The 1,210-nt window shown below is 77.9% G+C and overlaps 1 protein-coding gene across 1 annotated transcript; it reads left to right on the forward strand.

The window, feature by feature from the left end:
• Positions 1-5: 5 nt before the first annotated feature.
• Positions 6-1,176, forward strand: ABHD14A (abhydrolase domain containing 14A; the record flags this gene model as incomplete). The annotated part of the gene is made up of 3 exons (XM_085302567.1): positions 6-225; positions 601-836; positions 955-1,176. Coding segments are annotated over 3 exons (678 nt in total), but the record flags the coding sequence as incomplete, so codon positions are not given.
• Positions 1,177-1,210: the final 34 nt, after the last annotated feature.

The following is a 1,210-nucleotide window of genomic DNA, read 5'->3' on the forward strand; positions in this document are numbered from 1 at the left end:
TCTCATGGGGGCGGCGGGGGGGCCGGCCTCGGGCGCAGCCGGCCCGAGCTCGGCTGCCGTGGGCCCTGCCTCCTGCCCGCACCCTTCCCGCGCGTCCTCCCCGCTGCAGGCCGGACGTCCTGCTCCTGCACGGCCAGGCCTTCACCTCCAAGACGTGGGAGGCCCTGGGCACGCTGGCGCTGCTCGCCGGAGAAGGCTACCGCGCTGTCGCCATAGACCTGCCGGGTAGGGCCGCGGGCTGCGCTCGGTGACGTCCCGTGGGCCGCGCTCGGGTGGCAGCCGGCAGGCCACGCTCGGGTGACATCCCGCCACCCGCCACGGGCAGCTCTGGGCTCCACCTCGGCCGTGAGCGCGCTCTGGACCCCTCCGGGGAGCTAGCGGCAGTCACTGGCCCAGCGTCTCGCCCGTGCCTGCAACTGGGCTACCCCTGTGGTGTCACCCGCGTGGCCGCGTAACCCCACGGGCCGGAGCTGGCCGAGTCCTGCCGAGGGGACCAGCACATGCCCGGCGCTGTGTGACCGCTCGGGCTCTGCCTGGCACCCAGCGCGCGCCCGGCTGGCCGAGCCGCCCCCGCTGAGCCTGCCCCTCCGCCCCACGCAGGCCACGGGGACTCGCCCCCCTCCGAGACGGTGGCCACAGAGCGGGGCCGGGTGGCCCTCCTGGACCACGTCCTGCAGGAGCTGGCCATGCGCAGGCCCGTCCTCGTCAGCCCGTCCATGAGCGGCCGCTTCGCCGTGCCCTTCCTGCTGGCCCGGGGCGACCGGCTGGCGGGCTTCGTGCCCATCGCGCCCGCAGGCACCGACGACTACGCTGCCGAGCGCTACCGGCAGGTCCAGGTGCTGCTTTCGTGGGGGCTGGCGGGCGGGGGGTCGGTCCCCCAACGGGCACCGCCGCCCGGGCCGGCGGGCAGCCGTGCCCCGCTGAGGCGGCCCGTCGCGCTCTGCCCCCTGCTAGACGCCCACGCTGATCCTCTACGGCGACGGGGACGCGGGCCTGGCCCCGCGGGCGCTGCAGAGCCTCCGGCACCTCCCGCGGCACCGGGCCGCCGTGCTGCGCGGCGCCGGCCACGCCTGCTACCTGGACCGGCCGGAGGACTTCCACCGGGCCCTGCTGGGCTTCCTGCGCCAGCTGGGGCGCGCGGGGGCCACCGCAGCCCCGCGCCCGGCCCGCCGCTGACGCCGGGGGCTCGGAGGTGCCGCGGGGGCACCGC

Source organism: Rhea americana, unplaced genomic scaffold (genome assembly GCF_003343005.1).
Source record: "Rhea americana isolate MKP2758 unplaced genomic scaffold, rheAme1 scaffold_19, whole genome shotgun sequence".
Taxonomy (NCBI): Eukaryota; Metazoa; Chordata; class Aves; order Rheiformes; family Rheidae; genus Rhea; species Rhea americana.